This window comes from Natrix helvetica, assembly GCF_964273705.1.
Source record: "Natrix helvetica genome assembly, chromosome: 5".
Lineage (NCBI taxonomy): Eukaryota > Metazoa > Chordata > Lepidosauria > Squamata > Natricidae > Natrix > Natrix helvetica.
In genome coordinates, this window is record NC_138551.1 from 36,594,234 (window position 1) to 36,616,209 (window position 21,976).

At 40.6% G+C, this 21,976-nt stretch overlaps 1 protein-coding gene across 3 annotated transcripts in view; it reads right to left on the reverse strand.

The window, feature by feature from the left end:
• Positions 1–1,870: 1,870 nt before the first annotated feature.
• Positions 1,871–21,976, reverse strand: part of KCNE4 (potassium voltage-gated channel subfamily E regulatory subunit 4) — a 44,301-nt gene continuing 24,195 nt past the window's right edge. Inside the window, exons 4-5 of one of the 3 annotated variants that reach the window (XM_081956402.1) lie at positions 3,361–3,409; positions 1,871–2,175 (exon numbers count right to left, since the gene is read on the reverse strand). In XM_081956402.1, coding sequence (XP_081812528.1) covers positions 2,169–2,175; positions 3,361–3,409 — 56 coding nt within the window. In that variant the 3' untranslated portion in view covers positions 1,871–2,168. Of the gene's footprint in view, positions 2,705–3,360; positions 3,410–21,976 lie in introns of all 3 variants that reach the window. The other 2 variants (XM_081956401.1, XM_081956400.1) reach the window with 2 other exon arrangements.

The following is a 21,976-nucleotide window of genomic DNA, read 5'->3' on the forward strand; positions in this document are numbered from 1 at the left end:
ATATTAAAGCAATAACAATGGAAATGATACATCAAATTGTGAAAAAAGATGGACCAAGTTTAGAAAACATCCTGAACTTGATTACTGTGAAAAAATAGAAAATTCTAAATTAATAATAGAAAATTCTAAATTAATAATAGACATGAAGAGAGTTAAGCACAATTCTTTGAAGTCTGGAAATAACTGAGAGAATATGCAGTATTCTTCTTTTTTTTTCAGAATGATGCTAATGTCTATCTGTCAGTCTATCTTGCAAAAGCTATAGAGAAAATATTTTGAGAGACAAGAAAGGAAAAAAATATGGAGAAGATTTTAAGCAGAAATGAATGAATATGAGACATATTTGGAACGGCGATTAGTGTCAGAACATGATTGTTAATATAGTGAGAGTATAGTACAAGAAGAGACTGAAGTTCAGAGTATTGGTCGATTTCCTTGCACAAAACTATGGAAACCTGGATAAGCAAAGAGCATTGGGGAATACAGTTCTACTTTGTTGCAGTATATAGAAAAACCAGAGTGTTTGAAGTTGGTTTTGAAGAGGAAGCCAACTTCACATATCATAAATCAAGCTGGGGAATCTCCCCTGGACACAGCAAAGAAACTGAAAGCTATCCAGTGTGAAGGTTTGCTTTCCCACGCCAAAGTGGGGAAACTAAATCTGCATGTGCATGTTGAATATGAGTGGAATCTTTGGCAGGAAGAATTGGATGAAAGTGATGACGACCTGAATGACAAGCCTAGTCCGATTAAGAAAGAACATTCTCCGAGACTGCAGAGTTTTTGTCATTCTTCCAGTATTTCACTTCAAGACAAAATGGCTCTTTCCAGTCTAAGCACTCCACGAGACAAACAGAGAATCTCCTATGGGATATTTCCACTAGTTTTAAATGGACCCATGGCACAATAGTGGCTTATTATACTGTAACTGACCCTAGATAAAAGCCTGGAGAAAAAAAATCGGCTGTCTGTCAATTATCTATCTGTCTATCTTGCAAAGACTATAAAGAAAATCTTTTGAGAGGCAAGAAAGAAAAAATATAGAGAGAAGATATAACTCTAATGGAAGAGGATTTCTGCATTTTATTTCTTTGTAATGGAAGCCTTTCCGAAAAGAATTGTTCTGGTCCTTAAATAGTAAGATTAATTGTATAAATAATATCTGTTAAATATTACTTTGAAATGCTGCCAATAATAAGAGAAGACTTGACCATTTAGCCTTGTAGAATGAATGAATGAATGAATGAATGAATGAATGAATGAATGAATGAATGAATGAATGAACGAACCCAGGCATGTCATTTTTCTATTATAGCATATAAAATTTACTGCACCATCTACCCAAATATTACCATTCTGATATTAGAAGATGTATCAGGTCTATTATTAGAAGTTACTGGAGGCTGGTCACATTGTTTGCCTTCTGCTTAGTAATAATATTTGGATAGACTGAATGATTTGCTAATTTGAATATCTACAAAACATACACTTCACAATGCACGCGTCAGCAAGCCCTAGAGATAAATACCAACTGTCCTTAAGTATAAGCTATTAATATAAAGAATACGCACTATGCACACATAAGCACTCAGTCAGTCAATCAGTCATTCAGTCAGTCATTCTTGTGTTCAGTCATGTCCGATTCTAGGAGACTGTCTGGAGAACAGCCTGCCGTTTTCTTGGCAAGATTTTCCAGAAGTGGATTGCCATTTCCTCTTTTATAAGACTGAAGAGAAATTGATTGGCTCAAGGTCACCCAGCTGGCTTCATGCATAAGGCAGGGTTAGAATTCATGGTGCTATCAGGAGAAAGTAGGTAAATGGCTGAAATATCAATGATGAAATGTTAATGTTGAAAATCATTTATATGTGGCATTCTATTTGCAAAACTTTGCTTAACTATCAACATTGACTTCCATCATTATTTCAAAAACACAGTTTTAAAATAGTAATATGCTTTCAGAGATAAAACCTACTGGAGCCAAAATGAAGAATTTCAGAGGGCAAAAAAGTAGTTTCTATGAGTTTAATCATGTGAATATGCAATTTTCTGTAGCTTTGACTTCAGTGGTAGCAAGGTCAAATGATATACTGTGAGAAGATATCTGACTCCCATTTTAATGCACACATCTTGTCAAGCAACCCAGGCTCTAGGCTGATGCTCTAACTTTAATATCTGGAGAGACAAAAAGGTGAGCTTTAGGCTAGAGGCTGGCCTAGGATGCCAAAACCTTGAGGATCAATGTTGGCCCTCTTTCCGAGTCATTCTAAAAATGAAAAACTTTGTATTGGAGGAAGTGATGTCATCAGCCTTGGGAAGCCATATGCCCTTTAGGATTTGAAGATTTTTCTCCTACCATGATAAAACTTTTCATCTTCTGTCATTGCCATTATCACAATTTGATTATGTTAAATATTCTTCTTGTGAGGAAGTTTTCATATAGATTCAGTATTAACTAAGTGTTATTTTTTCCAAATTAAAGTACTAAGGGATAATTAGAATTTCTCCATTCCATTTCATAGCCCAATCGATTGTCTTCTCAATTTAAAAATAGAATAGATCATACTCCTAGGCTCCAATCATTCCCATAGTAAAGGCACCACCACAGTCATCCACAATCCGCCAGGGGCAAGGTTCCCAGGCGTATTCCTCCATAGATCCCGGCCTTTCAACTCGCCAGCCCACGCAAAAAAGCTCTCCTAGGCTCCAAGAGAAGGAAGGAAATGGGGAGGAATAACAGATATAATAACTCTATGTGAAAATTACTATGGAGTAGAAACCATGTTATATAGAAGAATATTGAATCTTATGATTAAAATGCTCACAAATACATATGTACAGAATATTAAGCTAGCATTTTTCAAATAGTGTTTAGGGATTACCAATGATCAGATCAAAAAGCAGTTACAAACAGTTACAAGTCATTAAATTCAAATTTCAGCAAATTTCAGCAGCAGATATAACAATATACTTTATTGCCCTAGTAATGTCCTGGTTAGATTAACCACACCTACTTAAAAAAGCTAAAAGTGATCAATTGGGCAACTGCAAAATATGCTTCTTCATTACTGGAGACAAGTAGATTGGTGGTTTTTTATGGTGTTTTCACAAATCCAGCAGAATTCAGAAATGGGTAACATCCTCTAGACTATTCAATTTTGATGAAAGAGTTTCATTTTCAAAAGAACACCAAGAGCACTTATGTATCTTGTTTTGGGGATACCAGGGTTAATGTTTTAATGCTGATTAAACTATCTAGCTAACACATTGTTTTGTGTTAGCCCTACTGTAATATTGCAAGATTCTTTGCAAAAACAGTAACTTGAACATTTGTAAGATCCTGAAGAACTGAGTACTTACTGTATTAATGAAGATGGTCTTAGTCTGTTGTTGTTGCTACTGCTGTTGACTACAAGGAAAAAATAAATCAAAATTATTCATCCAAAAGTTTTTAAGTAGATCTTCATGTGTCCATCCAATTAAATAATGATTCAGTTTCTTTTTTTTCTTTACTTCTGAACCAAGAACACTAGCCCTCTAGAACAGGGGTCTCCAAGACCCCATCCATGGACTGGCACCGGTTTGAGGCATGCCAGAAACTGGGCCAATGCAAACAAGCAAAGCTCCATCCACGGAATGCAGGCAGCACACAAAACCAGGTCCTCTCCAGTCCACGGAAAAACCTATCTCCACGGAACTGGTCCCTGGGGCCCAAAAGGTTGGAGGCTGCTGCTCTAGAATATCCTTCCCCAAATTGCTAGGAAGGAAGGTAAGTACGTAAGTTTGCAGATAGACGTGGAGATTGATTCTGTAACAGTGACGTGCAGTCAGGGGAGTCAGGGGACACAGAGCCTCACCACTCTCATGAAAAGAAAAGAAATGTAAAAGGGAAAAGGCGAGTGCTGAGGTGAGCCTTTAAAAAGTCTCTAAAAAGGGAGGACTGTGACAACTTTGATCTTTGCAAGCATGCAAGCGTGCGCAGGAGGCTCCTCAGCGCTAGCCTCAGATCAGTGTGAGCCGCTCAGGAAGGAGGGGAATGGGACCGCAGCTGCGCTGATCTGAGGCTAGTGCTGAGGAGCCTCCTGCACATGCAGTCCCATTCCCCTCCTTCTGGAGCAGCTCGCGCTGGGAGTCGGGCTGTACACAGAGGAGCTAGCGGCCAGAGCGCCCTAAAGCAGCATCAGCCAACATGTCCCACAAGAAGAGCCCCAAGGGCAAGTGCAGAAGTGCTGTGCCCTCCCCCTCCCTGATCACTGCCCAGCAACGTGCCGCTACCAATGCTGCCTTCTCTGTCTGCCTTACGAAAGGAGATAGCCTAACCGAGGCAAATGAGCCTGCCCTGCAGCCTCCTTCATTCACACATTTGGGGGGGGGGGGCTTTCTTGCATGCCCTCAGAAAGCCCCCCCCCATTGCCCGAACGTGTGTGAATGAAGGAGGCTGCAGGGCAGACTCATTTGCCTCCGCTATCTCCTTTTGTTCTCCGTCTGCCTCACAAAATGAGATAGCCTAGCCAAGCAAATGAATCTGCTCTGCAGCCTCCTTCATTCCTTCCTTCTCTCATCACCCACCAAAGGGTTTCCAAAGCGTTCTCATATCCCAGATTAGGAGATCCCAGGTGATTGCAGACAGAATGAAGAAGAGAAATAAATTCCCCCCTGCAGTCTCTTGGGTGTAACTCTAAGCTATTGTCCATGTGACTGGCTTGATTGGCCAGTGGGATGAGTGGATTTCAAAAGGAATCTGTTCATCCATTTAGACCTTGGACAGATAAGATTTATCTAGTCCAACCCCTTTCCAAGGCAGGAGTCCTTCCTTCTCTTTGAGAGCTGTCAGTGGCAGTCTGGCAGACATGAGGGAAATGGTGTGTGTGTGTGTGTGTGTGTGTGTGTGAGAGAGAGAGAGAGAGAGAGAGAGAGAGAGAGAGAGAGAGAGAGAGAGAATGAAAGAATAAGAAAAAAAGTAAGTTGGAGAGAGAGAGATAAGAAAGAAGAAAGGAAGGAAGGAAGAGAAAGAAAATAAGTTGGGGAGAGAGACACAAGAAGGAAAGAAGGAAGGAAGAAAAGAAAAAAAGGAAGGAAGGAAAGAAGGAAAGAAAGAAAGAAAGAAAGAAAGAAAGAAAGAAAGAAGCCCAAAATTTTGGTTGCTAAGCAAGAGTGTTGTTAAGAGAGTTTCACCACATTTTCCACACCACCCAGTCACATGGCCAGCAAACCACTCCCACAAAGCAGGCGATACCTACAGAAGAGGCTCTAAAAAATTTTGAAACCCACCACAGTGTCAATGCCTCACCAGCCATAAACCTCATCACACGTCACTGTTTTGTAATAATCAGAATCTATGGAGTACACTTGCATGTCTTCATGTTTTCCCTAATGTTCTCCTTGCAAGCAGTCAATCTTCCACAGCCTGTATTTAAACAGTACAGAATTGTTGTCAGAGGAATATGCTTGAGCTATAAAACAACCAACTGTCAATAATAAAGTAGAATCAGGATAAAGAAGTGAACAGGGACCCACAAAAGATACATTCATTTAGAGATGTGTAACATTTGATGATTGGAAACTGAATGTTCCTGAAAACTCCAGAATATGTCTTTTCCCTCTGGACCGTGAGGGAATAGCCTTTCAGACACAACCATTCCAAGAGCAATCCTTGGTTTCCAAAAGGGGAAAAACCTATTTCAGAGGAGGATCATGAAGTGCTTCTATTCAAACTTAATTACAATTGACATTATTTGGCATACATTTAATAATTTTCACTTCTATTGCATTACATTTTTTATTCCAGTGAGAAGTTCATTAAGATTCTTAGAACCACAGCTAAAATTTGGGAGCTGTACATTACCCTGGGCCACAGGTTCAGCCTCCCTAATTTAAAGAATCACAAATCTGTTCTGAGGCTGAGGCCACCCCTGACAACTTCTGGGACTTCAAGTTTGGTCTAGCGGTTAAGGCACCAGGCTAGAAAGCAGAATACTAAGAGTTCAAGTCCCACTTTATGAAAGCCAGCTGGATGTTCAACAGAGATTTCTAACTAATTGCAATTCTCTCTTTATTGTACACTTATGCAAATGCATACTCTAAGTTTCTCTCTCTCTCTCTCTCTCTCTCTCTCACACACACACACACACACACACACACCCCTTGCCAAACTGCTTTGGCTCTCTCCATTCAATGAAGATTGACAAATCTTAAAGACACAGTGCTTTTGAAGGACAGAATTTAATACACCGATTAAATTTCCCCATTTAATTGGCAAGATGCTCCAAAACTCACATCTGGGTTTGATAATATCTGTAACATTTTTTTCATTCTCAGATTCTGAATACCTTACTTGATCTTCCCACCTCCTCTCTCTAGCCTTATCTGAGCCTGCCCATGTTTCCCTTTGGTTTTTCAAGCTTTGAGCTCCCCTATGATCAATTAATGTGGCATTTCCTTCCCTGTTGAGAGCAATAATCTCTCTCTCTCCCTTGTTACAATAGTAGAGTTGGAAGGGACCTTGGAGGTCTCCTAGTCCAACCCCCTGCCTAGGCAGGAAACCCTATACCGTTTCAGGCAAATGGCTATCCAACATCTTCTTAAAGACTTGTTGGCTGGTTGAAACCTTGCTAACCACATTTCTAAAAGCTGTCCATCCTCTTTGCTTACTGCAGAGAATAAACTTAACTAAGCAGTATCTTTGCAACCAAATATTAACATTACCATTTATATTTGGCAAACTCTTCTCTGTTTCCATCTCTTTTATTCTTAGCTACGTTGCTCTCCTCCTGTTCTCTATGCCTCTGCCCTGATTTACACACACACTGGACTTTATTCCATTAATTATATCTTCTAAATATAGCGGAATGAAAAGGTAAATATTCGTAAGATCCATGAATCAAAAGATAATTACTTCTACAGGTGATATAACCTGAATTTTGACTGATACTTGTCTAATTAAGAAAATCAGAATTAAACTCTATAACTCTCTCATTTCTAGCAAGAAGCTGCTTTAAACTCTGTTACAAAAATTAGAAGAAAAATCATGAGTCATGCTAGGTATACCAAGATCATAACTGTAATTATTCATTACATACTGGTATATAAAAAGATAATATAAATATTCAACTTTATTTTTAAAAATCAAGGATTTGAACTATAATCTTGTCTTTCAAAAATCTATATTCTATTTATTTATTAATACTATATATGCTATAAAGCAAGTATGATTGGGTAAAATCCAGAAGCATGTATATGGTTAATATTGCAGCAGAGCAATAGGGATGAGCTGGCCGAGTAAGTCTGCACCATTTGTCTGCCAGATCAGATACGGGATAGTGATAGGTCACTAACATTTATGAGATAGCTCAGTAATTCATTTCCTCTCTTTTATCATTTTAAAAAGTTTTAATGTTTCCAGCTGTCTTTGAAGAATACAAGCTTTTTCCCCTGGTGTTTCCTAAAAATAAACCTAGGACCATCCATAATGTCACCACAAAATAGCACTGCTAATGCAAATGTGCCCATGTAATCTGTGTCTCCCAGGGTGTGGCTTGGATGCTAGAGTAAGACAAATTAGTCTGGCCCCCAGTTTTTGATCATTTTAGAAATACACTGCCATTTTCATTGATGTTTTTTCAGTCTTTGTTAATGTTTGGCAAAATATAACTTATTATGATATTTGAATTCAAATTCCACCTTTAGAAAAGGAAAACAGCTCACACAAAGGAAAAGTGATTTAAAATATTATTGCTTAACCCTGCTAGCAAATTACAGCCAAATGAACACAGCATGTATCTTAAACGTGATTCAGGCTAAAACCTCAATGCCCAGGAGAAGAGTATCCAAAAAAATCTACAAGTGTCACCTCTGTTTCTGGTGTAGGTTGCCATAGTGATGAAAGCAGCAGCCAGAGTCTTCTACCAACAGAACTGGTTTGAACTGGCATGGTGAAATGCAAAGGAGGCTTAGTAGTAGAGAACATTCTGCTCCATCCCTTACCTTTCTAAGTCTCTCACTAATCTTGTCTTTCTTCAGGATAGGATTCTAAAAAGGGGGAGAGACAGCTCAACATTTCTTAACAGATAGGAACATATTTTGTAGTGTAACAGTGCTTTTAGATTGTAGCTTCAGTCATAATGTTTTTCTATACAGTAAATATTAGTTGCCACAAATGACAGTAAAACCTGTTATGATTTAGTATCAGCAGCAGAGACTGACAGCTAGATGCAATATGAAATAATTTTGTATATTTTGTAGATTACTACTAAATGTTATTTTTTATTCTTCCGATCATGTTATTTAATCTTATAAGAGCACAATATCTTTAGGACTGCATATTCTGTTAACATTGTTGTAGATTTATTTACAATCACATTTGAATCTTTCAATTTCATCAGTTATCACGAGAAGGGTTATCTCAGGATATCAAGCAATTTCTAAATTAAATATATTTCAGTTCACATTCTGAAAGTAGGAATTCATTATTTTCCTGATGTTTTTTTCCACCTTGCAGCAAAATGGCTGTGAATATTGGTGAAACTCTTGCTGCAGTTTAAAACATTTTCGAAGCCACTTATGAAACCACGGCATGAAACAAATTTCATGTTAACAAAATGTAGCATTTCTCCTATCTCCATTGTTTATTTCATGAGAACTTTACTGCACACATACAGTATAGTATGTGACATAGGAAGATGCTAGAGGCAAACTATCACTTTAGTGACAATAGCAAAGGTATCAGATTCATACTGTCTGGGGGGAAACAATTGGAAATCACTCCTGTAATTTTTTTACCAAAAAATTTCATGAAGAGAAAATATGAAATGATTGATGATATAACTGATGGTGTCACCCTCAGGTTGGGTAGCACATAAGATGCTACTGAGAAATTGCTGAAAATCTTTTTGAATACTACATAATTTGATATTCATATTATTATGATTTGACGAGATTAAAGCCTTTCGGCTGTCTAGTTGATGCTGCTGCCATACAAGAAACAAAAGGCTAAAGGAACTGATGGAATACTCACTGATAAATGGCAAGCACAGAAGAAGAATCCATCAAGTTTCTACCCGAGCTATGCCAGAAAATCTGGAGAATAGCACAGTGGCCAACTAATTGGAAGAGGTCAATCTACATTCCAAATGGAGACTTAAGAGAGTGTATAAACTAGTGTGCACTATTCCTAAGTTCATATTCTAGCAAAAGCATGCTAAGGGCTATCCAATGTGGATTAAAACCCTGCATGGGAAAATAAATGCCAAATGTTTGAGATGGCTTTAGAAAAAGCCAAGGAATATAGACATTATTGTTATATATATATATATATTTGTTTTCGTAGATTTTCACGGGTGTAGGTATGCTGGTTTTGTTGTATTCGGGTCTTTTCCCGTGTAAGATTGAGATTGTCTTTGCAACGTTTCGGCAAGATCTCACCTGCCATCTTCAGGCTTGGGCTTAAAATGGGAACGGAGCTGCCATCTTTCTGTAAATCTTGGTGGGAGGGGACGGGGTGCTGGCTTTGTTTCAGTAAGTGGAATGATTGGTTGTGTGCTTGTATCATGACTGGTAGATTGGTGCTGATTGGTGCTGGCTGTGTGTGCATTGTTGCTTTGTATTGTAACGGCTTGGGTGGTGGGTGGTGTTCGTTTGTTGGCTAGGGCTGGTTTCCAGATGTTTGGTAGGCGGGAGGTATCATCACGTTTATTCATGTTGTGGGGGTATTTCTCTATTTCGATGGCTTCCATAATTATTCTCTTGTTGAGGTGTTCTGTTTTGGAGATTAACCTGGCTTCTTCAAAGTTGATTTCATGTCCTGTAGCTTTAAGGTGCTGGAAAAGGGAGGAAGTTTTTTCTTTTTTTCTTACTGCGTTCTTGTGTTCTGTGATGCGTGCATTTATCCTCCTGTTTGTTTGTCCTATATATATTGCCGGGCAGATTTTGCATGGTATTTCGTAGACTCCTTGGTTTTCTAGCTGGATTTTGTCTTTGGGGTTTCTTAAGATGCTGGCTTGATGGGACGTCATCATTCAATGTATCATTTTATTCCAGAAACGAAAATCTATTTTTAAAAAATAGAACTTTGCTAGTAATGAGTTTATACAAACATATATTAAACATATTTACTACCTGTACTTAATTTAGTGTCTGTAGATTTGTATTTTGAGAGCAGCCATCTTTTTTTCATTATTGGTTAATTGGTATTTAAGAAACATAGGTTGTTACGTCTTCAGCAAAGAAATTGGAGAAACATATTTATTGTGGGATTCTTGGTGATTACTGAGCTTATTATTTCTTGCAGACACTTCATTGCTAAACTAGGTGACATCATTGATACTGTACATTACAGTGAGGGTTTGCTCCCTATTTACAGTATATACAAAATCTTGCCTTGCCAGTGTTGATGGGGATGCAGTTTTCTCCTTTGTATTTCCTTGATTAGAACTTGAGCAGAAAACAATATTCTGATTGTTTTCATAACATGCAAAAATATCAAAAACTTTACTATTTAAGAATAGCAGTGTGCTGTGTACATATTTTGAAGCAGGCTTTCTAAACTACGATAGCAGCAGAATTGCATGTTTTTGTTCAGAAATTAATGTATATTTCTCAACCAGCTCCAGCTGTTTGCATCTTTTAATTTTAATCATTCTAACTGGTTATGTTTATATGGAATTTTACAAAAACAGTTTCAGTAGAGTTACATTTCATTGTACCTGTCTATATATAGTCTATATTGGTAAGCATCAGAGGTGGATTTCTGCCGGTTTGCCCCAGATCAGGCAAACCGCTAATGGCGGCAGGAGGTTCCACCCACCCACCCAGACACTTCTGTACATGCATGAGCAAACCAGTAGTAAAATAAATTGAAACCCACCACTTGTAAGCATCTCCTCTGTAATTTGTAAATAACATCAGGTCTTCAATCCACTAAGTAATTGAGGCCATAAATTTACCCTATTTTTCGGAGTATAAGACGCACCTTTTTCCCTCAAAAAAGAGGGTGAAAATCTGGGTGCGACTTATACGCTGAATACAGCATTTTTGGCCTGCCGAAACCCCGCTTCCTTTGCAAAAATGGCCGTGTATAGCCTTTAGGAAGCTTCCAGAGGGGCCGGGGAGGGCAAAAATGAGCAAAAAATTGAGTATTTTTTGCTTGTTTGTGTCCCCCCCAGACCCCAGGAGCACTCTGGAAGCCTCCTAAAGGCTATTCGTGCCCCCTTTTTTTGGGAAAAAAATGGGCCCGTTTTCGTGAAAGATGTTTTTAGGACATCTGCAGAATGCAAAAACTTTTTTATTAATTTGCCTCTTCAAAATCTTGGTGCGTCTTAAACTGGTGTGTCTTATAGTCCGAAAAATATGGTATCTTTCCCATATTGAAAAAGTAGTCTTTTAGCAATAAAGGCAGAGAATCTCTTTTGTTGTCCAGACATCCCTTTCCATATAATAGATATACAGTTCAAAAGAACATGGACATCTGAAAATATAAAATCTTGGTGTCAAAATCAATATATGTAATTACTTCTTCCTAGAAAAAAAGGATATTGAAAAAGAAGTTCTAATGCAGTATTGTTGTCTTTGTATTTCCGACAATATGCTGATTGACTCATTCCTTTTCCGTACAAATGCAATGGTCTCCAGTAATTCCAAATACTTTTTTTTTGAGTAAACCATAATCTAATATCTGTTGAAATATTTTTGATATTGATATTTACACCAAGAGGGATATCTACTTTGTATTCAATTTGGTCTTTAAAATTTACATATCAGACTGATGTATTGATAAATATTTTATGAATAAAGATTAATTGTAGGGTTTTTACCTTACAAATTTTACTGGTGACTTCTAGCATGTGTGTTTGGAAGCTGAAAATGCACCGTCCAAATGGCAGTTTTAAAGACAGCCAGTGGGTGGCAATGGACAAATGGTATTTAACATAAAATATGATAAAAACTCTTCATTGTCATATAGCAGTTAATCTAAAGTAAAAATCCTAATATGGTTGAAATCTTCCATATAAGATGTTTTCTAATCAGATTTTAAGGTCTAGATTATTCCTTAGCAGCAATTTTTGATTTTAAAATTAATGTGATGGTACAGGTTGCATATCTATTTGATTACATATTGAACACAGAACAGGTAGGTTAACTAAAGGTGCTACATTTGACTATTTCAAAAAAGACCAAGAAGGAAAACTTTTGCAGTGAAGCTATCCAAGATACCATAAAGAATTATGAATTATGTTTTGGAGTGTATTTTCCTATATGCAGTTGCAAATAAATGCAATAAATTATTTCAAATAAATGCAATAATGGCAATTAAAAACATAATGATATTATCAGCCTAGTGATATCAGTCTACAGATTAAACTGCTCATTTGATCTGTAGATTTCCCACGTAACTCAAAGTTGCAGTGCTAAACATTGAAGGATCGGACCAAAGGACCCTAACCCAAATACATCTTCCAAGGGAAAGCAAAGTACTAACAGCTAAATGAGGTCAAATTGCTGTAGGCAACTACCCCCCATCACAACTACAGTTTCCCAGGCACACTAAACTGTCAGCTCAGTCATAAAACATTAGAACACCAAAGGAAGCTTATAAGCTAGGAAAAGATCCTGGGAGGCAGCAGAATTCTGGGAAAGCAAAAGAAAGTTACACCCTTGAAAGAAATTATATTCATGAACTACTGTCTCTCTGTTCTTTCAAAATCTAATTCCCCTTGTAGTCCTCGTTTTTCATAGTTACACCCTAATGGCTTCAGTTATCTCATTAGGTACACAATGTGCAATAGCTCATCAAATATTTCTTGTTACCTATAACCATGTAATTATCCTACTGTTGTAGCTAAGCATGTGTATACTGTATACCATAGAAGAGAATGTTTGTGGCTTAGGGTTGAACTGTAGGGTGCTTGGTGCTCTTTGACATTGACTGTTTTCTTGCAAATGTTTCATTAGCCAATTAGGTAACACAATGCAAAAAAGAAGTGGGGTAAATCACTCTCTTTTTTAGTTCTGTCTTAGACTTTACCAACTGCCAATAAACAAGTTTATGCTTCAGTATAATTCTGTGCTGGTCTCTGGTCTGAGAAAATTCTCCTAGAGTAGCATGGCTACACAATGTTTGGAGGCCTATATCCATACTTGGTGGATAATACTTCCAAAATATAGAAGCAAGTAAGATAAAGAGGTAGGGAAGGATAAGTCAAAGCTAAATTCATTTAATTAATTTCAACATACTCAATAACTTACATGCAGTTACATGAATAATGTAACTATTCCCTATGTAATAAACTTCCCATTCTTTTGCTTAGAAACTCTGCCATTTGTTGGTATTGTTTATGGACCTTGAGGAGGAGGGTTGATTTTGGGCAAGAATTACATGTGGCTCTATGCTTGTTCAAACTATCATCAAATAGGATATAAAATCTTGAAGTTGCTATATAGGACTATACAGAACAGTAATTATGTTAGAAACAAGACAGCCGAGCAAAGCCTTTCCAACAGAAGATTCAGTGATGGCTCTTCCCAGAAAACTGTATAGGAGTCTTGGCAGCAGCTTTCATTTTAATCCAAATATAGTTAAGAAAGTGACATTTCAGCAAAACCACCCTCAGTATTTTAGGCAACATTGGCAGAAGCTCAATCTCTAGGGAATCTTAGTATTTTACATCTATATAGGGGAAGGTTGTACTAGAAATATTATTATATTCACTGTGGAAGCTTTTGCAGACTACAACCCGTTTTGTCAGACTGAAAGGCTATCCCATTATAAGTGTGCTAGTTTTTACAGATGTCCTTACAATTATTTTTTTTAACAAAATTGATGAAGCTGTCAGATATACCAAGTATAACATTTGATTTAGCACTTTAAAAATAGTAACTTAGTTTTATAACAAATTAGAATATTTTTAATCAACTTCTTCAGATGAAAAATTGTTGACTTGAACCAAGTAGTAAGTAAGGCTCATGAAACTACATCTTTTTGCATCCTGCTGGTTAAGATTAAACCATTAACTATTTAACTTCTCTTTTTATTTTTTAATTAAATGGATATGATATGGAAGCTAAATAAATTTAGAGGATACGGGATAACATTCAACCAGAGTACTTAATATGGGACATTGGAAGCTATGTAACCAGGCTTCTGGCTATAATCTCCTACAAATGATATTTTCACAAAATGTTATGCTTGTAATTAGTAGCAGGTTTTGGCCTGAATGAGAAAGATTTGTGCCCAAATCATCTGTTTTTCTTCTGCCAGTTACTTGCGACTTCTACACAGTAAAGGTATTTTCATATCTTAAGGTAAAGATTTCAATATTTTGACACTGAAAAATTATATCAATTGTTTAATTTCTTCCTCCATTGAAATTCAACTTTTTTCCAGCTGAAGGATGATAGAAAACGAAGCCAAGAAAGAAAACATACCCAAGCAGAATGGAAGCCTAACCTTTTTAAATGTTCAAAATGTATATTTAATGCAGATATTCAAACAGACCCACATACATACTGTATGTATATGTTGCTCAAAGTGTCTACTTCTGTGGTGTTTTAGATTAAGGTGACCAACTTTTTTACAATGAAAAGAAGGACAAAACACGTTCTATTGTCCAAAATGGAACTAAGGGTGCTGTTCATTATGAGAGGGAAAACTAAGGCCCTCAAAACATGGCTCCCGACAACTCCTATCACCGCCAGACTTTCTGGAGCTATTGCAGAAATGATTACATTAGGTTTAGTCACCTTAAACTCCCCAAGAAAATTACAGTGATTCCTTCACAATAACATTCTTTTGTACAAACTGTTTAGTCTGAATGCCTTTAGAAGATTGAAGCTGTTTAATTCATTTTGCAGCATGTTTCTGTTTATGTGCCTACTGATTTTAACTAAACCAGTTACGTTACAAGCTGTTGAGCAATGTAAACTCATAGCAGTCTTCTGGAAAATGAGCCAAAACAAGTTGACCTTTGTGTTGTATTTTCCCTTTCCCCCCTTCTTCTACACTAATAGTTTTTCTGATAATCATCATGGGTAGATTCTGGAAATTAGACATCATTATCTATACAATAGCAATCCACTTGCTAGATTAACTTGGTCAAAACGGCCACTGAATTTAGTGAGATTTGTTTTTTAATATATATTTAGTATATAGTTGTCTTTTTAAATAATCATTGATACAATAGTTGAATAACTAACTTTTCTAGGCAGTGATGCATTTGCACTATGGAAAAGGGTTCTGCTAAGGTTCTACAGAGCAAAATTGTAGGCCGGTTATTAAACTCTACATGAAAATGGTGCTAACAGAAGAGTACTTCAGAACACTCCAGTACTCCAGTTCTGCACTCCATTTAATCTCCAAAATGGATACTGTTGTGAAATCTTCATTCTCCTTTCCACTCATGCTAATTACAGGAAATTACAGAAAAAATAGATCAAAGTGAAAAAATAAAGTCTCCACCAAGATGAACTCAGTATCTAAGAAATACATCGATGTATTTTTCCTGGAAACAAAATGACAGTGATCCAGAACGATGCTTGCTTATCTTCTAAGATGAGATAAGGTCATCTAGGTGCCACTGCCTGGTGAGAAATGGTAGAAGAACCAAGTATTGCTATAAATACTACAACTAACCTATATGAGAAAGAACTGAGAAAAGGAGGAGAACCTGCATTTTGAAACTTTGGAGTTGGGGGAATACGGTAGGTATTTCCCTCTAAATGCATATTTCATTATAATTAATTTTGTGTTTAAAGTTTAATTCTTTTTTCTATTCCTAATTTATTGTTATGTTTCTTATCATTTGCATTCTTTTGCAATATTGTTGTAAAGAATAGATATATTGGCTAATTAAGTTGCTCAGATTTTGTTTTGCTTATCTGCAATTTGCACATTTATAATTGTTTTAGATCATTTTCAATTAATTGCTTTTGGACTTGCTGTAATGTGTATATTGTAAATATTTCTTAAAGAAAGCATGACCCACAAAAGTCAGTGCCTAGTTGTATCCTAGCTGTGACATCCATATTCTCTCAAACTAATTGTCTGAAGGCTTCTGGGAAATTGGCCTTTGAGATGCTGATCTTTTTTAGAAGATTATGTTTAGAACTTGCTGTCATGCAACAATGAGCACATAAGAATAACTCTTCTGGATGGGGCAAAGGCCCATTTTTACATCACTTTTTATTTCTCACAGATTTTAACCAAATGCTTCTGTGGTACTTGTAATCAGCACATAAAGCAATGTTTTCCTGTACCATTGTGCCCCTGATTTTGTGCACAGCACAAACTGTTAGATATTAGCATAAACCGCTGTAAGTCTCCATTCAGGTCCGCCATTAGGGCGGGAACAAGGGGGTGTCATGATTGGATGGGAGATCTACCAGATCCCTATAAAAGGGAAGCTACATGACCCCAAGCTAAGCTGGATCACTACTACTACTAAATAAAGAGCTGTTGTTGTCACTATCGTCTGGAGTCTGTTCTCTCGTTGCCCGAATCTAACATTGGCGACAAAGGTAGGATCGAGAGACAGATAGGACGAAGAAGCTACCTGCAGAATCTACGAATCCGATCCAGCCCCGGAATTTGGCGGAATTTCCGGCAGCCATCTCAGCGCGGCAAATTTGAACGCAGACAAGATGTCGATGCACGCTCCACCAACCCCATATGACCCAATCGCCGAGCATTGGGAATCCTACATGCTGAGATTCGAATGTTTCCTTGAGGCAAACGATCTCACGGGAGTACCGGACTCCCGGAAAAAGAATATGTTCCTGAGCTACTGTGGTCGAGAGGTCTTCGAGGCGGCCAGGGATCTCTCTGAGCCTACCCCCATCCAGGCAGTAACATGGACGGCGCTACAGCAGACGCTGCAGACGCATTACGCGCCAAAACCTTCCCACCACGTTCGCCACCAGGAATTCAACACGAAGAACCAGAAGGCGGACGAATCCATCAATCAGTACGTTGCAGCACTTCGAAAAGCAGCAACGCATTGCGAGTTCAGGGACCTGGACGAGCAAATCCTGGCACGCCTCATATGCGGGTTAAAAGACATTTCGTTACAAAAACGATTGTTGGCCAAACCCAACCTAAGCCTGCAAATTGCGCTAGACGAGGCGAGAGCTTCTGAATCAGCGGACAGATCTTCCGAAACAATACAATGCGGGTACAGCACGATCCAGACCGGAGCCAGACAAGCCAGAGTGCATTATGAGGCCGACGATCAAGAGACCGAGGACAGCGAATACGAAGACAGTCATCGCATGTGGAGCAGGCACACAAGACCAGCGGGGAAATCAGAATTCCGTTTGCCACCCTGCGCAAGCTGCGGAGGGAACCACCCCCGGTCTACCTGCCGTTTTAGAAACGTTGTTTGCTCGCATTGCGACAAACTTGGGCACATCGCAAGAGTGTGCCGGAGCGAAGTCCCTGCCACAAAATGGCAGCCTCCAGTGTATCGCCGACAGAAGCCCAACCCAGGGGCTTGGCGGGAAAACAAAGGGCGCCCAGAGAGAGAACCGAGGGAGCCAGCTGAGAGAGAGTATCCACAAAGAACTGAAAGGGCGTATTCCCAGAGAGCTGAGAGAGAGTATACCCAGAGAGAACCAATGAGAACCTATCTCACAACGATAGGTCAGGTCCGCACAAAGCGGCCTAAAAAGCTGAAACTCACTGTCCTCCTGGAGGACTCCCCTTGCAAGCTTGAAGTCAACACAGGATCGTCCCTGACAATCATCTCGTGGTCAGCCATAAAAAAGGCGATTCCAAGTCTGAAGAAGCGCCAACTACGAACACCAGACATCCTACTTCGAGACTACCAGGGGAACAGGGTCCCCATCGTGGGTCAAGGCACGTTTCGAGTCCAGTTCAAGGACATCATAGCCCAGCTGCCCGTGACCGTCACCAGCGCGCCATTACAGAGTCTCCTGGGTTTGGATTGGTTCGAAGCCCTGGGGCTAGAAGTTACCGGAATCAACGCCGTGGAAAACAGCAGCGCTGAGGAAATCTTTAAGGAGTTCGAGGATGTGTTCAGCCCCGGCCTTGGTAAGTATGTGGGAAAGCCAATATCGTTCAATTTGGATCCAAATGTGGCGCCAATCCGACTCAAACCCAGACGAGTGCCTTTTGCGCTCCGTCCCAAAATTGACAAAGAAATCGATAAGCTCGAAGAGCAAGGGATCCTTGAACCGGTGGATCACGCGCGCTGGGAAACCCCAATCGTGACCCCAGTTAAGCCAGACGGGTCAGTCTGCATCTGCGCAGACTATAAATGCACAATTAATGTCGCCCTACAGCAAAGCGCATATCCTGTGCCCGTCGTCCAACATCTATTGCACTCGTTGGGGCCAGGAAAATTTTTCGCTAAATTAGACATGGCACAAGCATATCAGCAGCTGCCTGTGGATAGCGCCACGGCGGAGGCCCAAACTATCGTGACGCACAGGGGTGCTTTTAAATGCAACCAGTTACAATTCGGCGTAAGCATCGCTCCGGGATTGTTCCAAAGCGTCATGGAACGGCTGTCGCAGGGCATACCAGGCATCGTCCCATATTTCGACGACATCTTGGTGTCGGCTGCAAACGAGGAGCAACTATTAAAACGTGTTAGAACTGTTTTGGCCAGAATTCGAAAAAAGGGTCTCTGCCTAAAAAAGGAAAAATGCCAAATCAACGTGCCTAGTGTAGAATTCCTGGGATATAGGATCGATGGACTGGGTATACACCCAACATCGAAAAAAATTAAGGCGATCCAGGACACCCCCACACCACGAAATCAGACCGAGTTGCAGGCATTCCTCGGACTTCTTAACTTCTACAGCGTTTTTCTAAGACAGAAAGCCACCGTCGCTGAGCCGTTACACCGACTACTAGCCAAGAACGCGAAATGGACCTGGGGACACCCCGAGGCGGCCGCCTGTGCCGCAGTCAAGCGCCTGCTGACGACCGACTCTCTATTCATCCAGTACAGCCAAACCCTACCACTGGTATTGACCTGCGATGCATCACCTTTCGGCGTCGGCGCAGTACTCAGTCACAAAATGCCAAACGGGAACGAAGCCCCCATCGCGTTCTACTCTAGGACTTTGTCGTCGGCGGAACGCAACTACAGCCAACTGGACAGGGAAGCGTTAGCCGCTTTGGCTGGAGTCAAACGTTTCCACGAGTACCTCTACGGCCACGATTTCGAACTTATCACAGACCACAAACCCTTGCTGGGTCTTTTGGCGGGAAACCGCCCCACACCGGTCTCCCTCTCCCCGCGCATGACCAGGTGGACTGTTTTCCTGGCTGCGTATTCCTACAAACTGGTACATCGACCGGGCTCCACGTTGGGGCATGCAGACGCGCTCAGTCGTTGCCCGCTACCGGAACTGTTAACCGACCCCACTCCAGAAACACCAGTGCTTTTGATTGACTGTTTGGACGTTGCGAGGTTTTCCGCTAAGGACAACGTAATCAGACAAGTGCAAACCTGGGTATGGAGGGGGTGGCCCAAAGGGATTGTGGGGCCTGAATTCAAACTGTTTCTGTCTAAGCGTGATGAACTGTCAGTTTTAAAAGGTTGTCTATTGTGGGGGGATTGAGTTGTTGTACCGTACAAACTACGGAGAAATGTATTAGAGGCTTTGCATGTGGGGCATCCAGGGATTGTAAGGATGAAAGCACTAGCTAGGAGTTACGTTTGGTGGCCAAACATGGACAAAGAAATAGAGGAATGGGTAGCCACTTGCAATCCGTGCCAAGAATCCAGACCAGCTCCCCCTGAAGCGCCCGCTACGGAGTGGGACAAACCGAAAGCACCATGGTCGCGGATACACATCAATTTCGCAGGGCCAGTGCAGGGGCAGACGTTCTTAATAGTTGTGGACGCATACTCCAAATGGTTAGAAGTAGTCCTGATGACTTCGATCACAGCAGAGGCAGTTATCAAGGTACTACGGCGACTTTTCACCACGCACGGCCTGCCCGACCTCCTGGTCTTCGACAACGGGCCTCAGTTCACGGCCATGCAATTCGAAACATACTTAGCGAGTCAGGGAATTCGGCATGCCCTCGTCGCGCCATTCCATCCGGCATCGAATGGACAGGCGGAGAGAATGGTGCGCTCTGCAAAAGAGGCCCTCGCTAGGATGGGCCCGGGTGATTGGCAAACACGAATTGACCATTATCTTTTAATCCAACACATTACCCCTAGTGCCACGACAGGAAGGAGCCCCGCTGAACTCCTCATGGGTTGTCGCTTAAGGTCTCACCTGGACCATCTGCACCCAAATTACTCTGCCACATCGCCCCCAGACTCCACAAGCAAAATTCGGAACTTTAGCATAGGGCAGTGGTGGGCAACCCGCGGCTCGCGAGCCACATGCGGCTCTTTACACCCTTTAATGCGGCTCTTCTGTGTGCCGGGTGCCCGCTCCCCTCCCTCCTCTCGGGCTTTGGAGGGAAGCTTCTGCAAAAGCCCGGGCGAGTGACAACCAATTTTGGTCCTATGACTGCAGAATGCTGCAAAATACCATAAATGCAGGCCAGTTGTTGAGTGTTTCAAATGTGATTGGAACACTCAACAAGGTGACCACAGTGTGTGTGTGTGTGTGCGTGAGTGAGTGAGACAGACAGACAGAGAGAGGAACAGAGAGGGAGTGAGGGAGGGAATCAGAGAGAGACTGACAGACAGACACACACACACACACAGACAGAGAGAGACAGAGAGGGGGAGGGAGGGAGAGAAAGATAGACAGACAGAGAGAGACACACACACAGAGTGAGTGATTAAGTGAATGAGTGAGAGACAGACACACCCACATACACAGAGTGACAGAGAGAGAGGAAGGGAGGGGAGAGAGACAGAGGGAGAGACAGAGACACACACACACACACACAGAGTGAGTGAGAGACAGACAGACACCCACACACACACAGAGTGGCAGAGATGGGGGAGGGAGGGAGAGAGAGACAAAGAGCCAGAGAGAGAGAGAGAGAAAGAAAAAGAAAAAAAGAAAGAAAGTGGGAGAGAGAGATGAAATTAAAAACAACAACATACAAACCTGACTTACTCAAACTATCCAAGGAAATGCAAGGCCAATGTTCACATTAGTGGTTGTGACTTTGTCAGTCAATGTCAGGATGTAATTTTCTCTACATTGTAAGGCAAATTTTACGCAATTTAATGTTATTGATAAATAATATCGTTCTAAAGTTTTTGTTTTATTAGTTGTGTTATTTGTATCCTCCCGACCTATGTAGATACTTGCATGCAGAATATTCTCAATAAAAGCTTATTGAAACTAAAAACAGTGTACCATCCTATGTATTTTCGGTTTTAAAAATGTGGCTCTCAAAGTAAATTTCAATCGTGGTTTTGGCGAGATTTGGCTCAGTTGAAAAAAAAGGTTGCCCACCACTGGCATAGGGGATTCGGTATACGCCCACAACTATGCAGGGGGAACACTGTGGATTCCGGCAAAGGTAATTGGTATCACGGGTCCTCGCTCATACTTGTTAGAATTAGAGGACGGTAGGAATTGGAAAAGACACATTGACCAACTCCGAGGTCGTCTAACAAACTCCAACCTACGATCAGCAAACGAAGACTTCATCCCGTCAGAAGGACAGCCGATGCAACAACCCGAACATCCATACACAGAAGACTACGGCACCGCAGAGCCTGGGGTGGAACCTGAGATCAACGAAAGAGCGGAGCAGCCTCCCAGCGAGGGAAACCAACCATCCCCAGCCAGCACAACGGAACAAGAGGAACACGCTGATCTCACACCCGCTCCAACACAACCCGAACTTCGCAGGTCCACCCGAGCAAGGCAGAAACCGGCATACTTACAGGACTTTGTCACGAACCGGAACACTCCATCTAAGAGGGGAGGGGTGTTAGATATTAGCATAAACCACTGTAAGTCTCCACTCAGGTCCGCCATTAGGGCGGGAACAAGGGGGTGTTCTGATTGGATGGGAGGTCTACCAGATCCC